This window comes from Mustela erminea, chromosome 10, assembly GCF_009829155.1.
Source record: "Mustela erminea isolate mMusErm1 chromosome 10, mMusErm1.Pri, whole genome shotgun sequence".
In the NCBI taxonomy this organism is placed as follows: Eukaryota; Metazoa; Chordata; class Mammalia; order Carnivora; family Mustelidae; genus Mustela; species Mustela erminea.
The window spans coordinates 4,146,308-4,148,168 of record NC_045623.1 but is presented as its reverse complement, the minus strand read 5'-3'; the positions used below and the strand labels follow the sequence as shown (position 1 = coordinate 4,148,168).

At 43.9% G+C, this 1,861-nt stretch overlaps 1 protein-coding gene across 1 annotated transcript; it reads right to left on the bottom strand.

The window, feature by feature from the left end:
• Nucleotides 1-971: 971 nt before the first annotated feature.
• Nucleotides 972-1,295, bottom strand: LOC116600789 (ATP synthase-coupling factor 6, mitochondrial-like). Its single transcript, XM_032361109.1, has one exon. The coding sequence runs from the start codon at nucleotides 1,293-1,295 to the stop codon at nucleotides 987-989; it is 309 nt and encodes a 102-aa protein (XP_032217000.1). The 3' UTR covers nucleotides 972-986.
• Between the last annotated feature and the right edge of the window lie 566 nt (nucleotides 1,296-1,861).

The window sequence follows — 1,861 nt, the reverse complement described above, 5'->3', positions numbered from 1 at the left end:
TGGTCCTGGCAGTTACACTGGACTACACAAGGAGGCAGAGGACTTAAGGGAGGAGACCTCCAAGTAGCACAAGGAGACCAGGGGCCAGTACGCAAAGACAGGAGGTTAACCAGGTGGCTGGAGATTTGGGGAGGAAGTGAGGGCTGCAGGACAAATGAAGACAGCTGGAAGGATCTGGATGTATCTTTTTTTCAATATTTATTTTTTTCACAGATAAAGAGAACAAGCAGGGAAAGCAGCAGAGTGAGAGGAAGAAGCAGGCTCCAGCCTAGCAGGGATCCCAGTGTGGGGCTTGATCCCAGGACCTTGGGATCATGACCTGAGCTCTGGGCAGATGATTAACTGACTGAGCCCCACAGGCACCCCAAAGTCTCTTATTAATTCCCAAACCAAGTCTATCATTAACTCACTTTCTTGTCTTATACAACTTCCCATAGTTAGGAAAACAGCAGGAGGAAGAAAAGAGGAAGTACAGTGAGCAATTTACCTTGAAGTTGTATGTTATTTTTTGGGAAATCTACCACACCACGCATGTGTGAAAAACGGTTCCCTGCTAACCTAGCAGAGCCTTAGGCTGATGGTAATTCCCTAAAGCTAAATCACTGGGAACACACCTCCAAGAAACAAGTTAGGGTTTCCATTCCTTGTAGCCAGAATGCACGCACTCCAGGGTCTCAGGAAAAGTGTGTCAGAAAGAACCTATTGTAGATGGGAAATGCCCCATACTGTCCTTCATGTTACAAGGGATAGGAATATCACCCAAAGCCGAGGAACACATTTTTACTGTGTGTGCTATTCATTTATTTATTTATTTATTTATTTATTTATTTTTACATCAACATCACCAAATAATTTATTTGGAATCAGAATTGAAGAACATTTGACAGTTGAGAAATGTGTGTTTATTCTGAACCAGTTGTACAACGAATCTGGGTCAAATTACCAAAGAAATTTCATTTTATCTTTTCAGGTCTGGGGCTTTTCAATTACTGCAAATTTAGGATCTTCACATGTAAAGTATGGGACATATTTATATCTGCTTGACCATACATTTGCTTAAGCTTCAAAAGCTCCCTCTCTAGGTCTTGCTGGGTCTCTGGGCCACTGTCGGCATGTCCTCCAGATACCCATAGCTTCATTCTGTATTCTGTAATCTTGTCCATGAAGAGTTTCTGTACAAGATCAAGGTCCTCATTAAATGCCACTGCTGTAATACCAATGTGCCTCTTCAATAAACTGAGACTGCACTGAATGAGAGCAGAGAAACTGAAGAGCGTGGGAAGAGTCATGGCCATTTTGTTACTTGAATTCAGTCTGGAGCAGCCACAGCTTCCACTGAGGCCAGATTCTACTTATTGCCCTGGCTCTTAATTTCTCTGGGCCTCAGTTTCCTAGTGTAAGATAAGATAGGTATTCACATTCTACCAGTTCCCTTCCTGCTCAGTTTTGGTGAGTGCACGAGGACCTGAGGTGTTTGTAATGTAGCTCTGGGGACTGCAGCTGAGACCTGACTTGGGCCCTTCTCTGTGTGTCCCCTGCAGGAGCTGAGCTGACCTCAGACTGAAAACAGAAAACAGAGGGAGCAGATATAAGACAGAAAATCATCAGGTTTGGGGGATAAGAATAACCCAAAGAAGGACAAGGCAATGGTGCAGCAAGTGATTGCCAACAGAGGAAAGAATAGGGACAAGTCAAGTTCAGAAAACTCAGGGGAAACTGAGGAATACATACAGCAACATCCAACTCTGCAAGGAGCAGCTTAAGCTGACCAGTGAGGACTAGGAGAATGAGTTAGTCCACTGTGAAACTGTGCATGTGCCAAGGAACCCCATATGTCACATCAGGATTTGATTGTACTGCT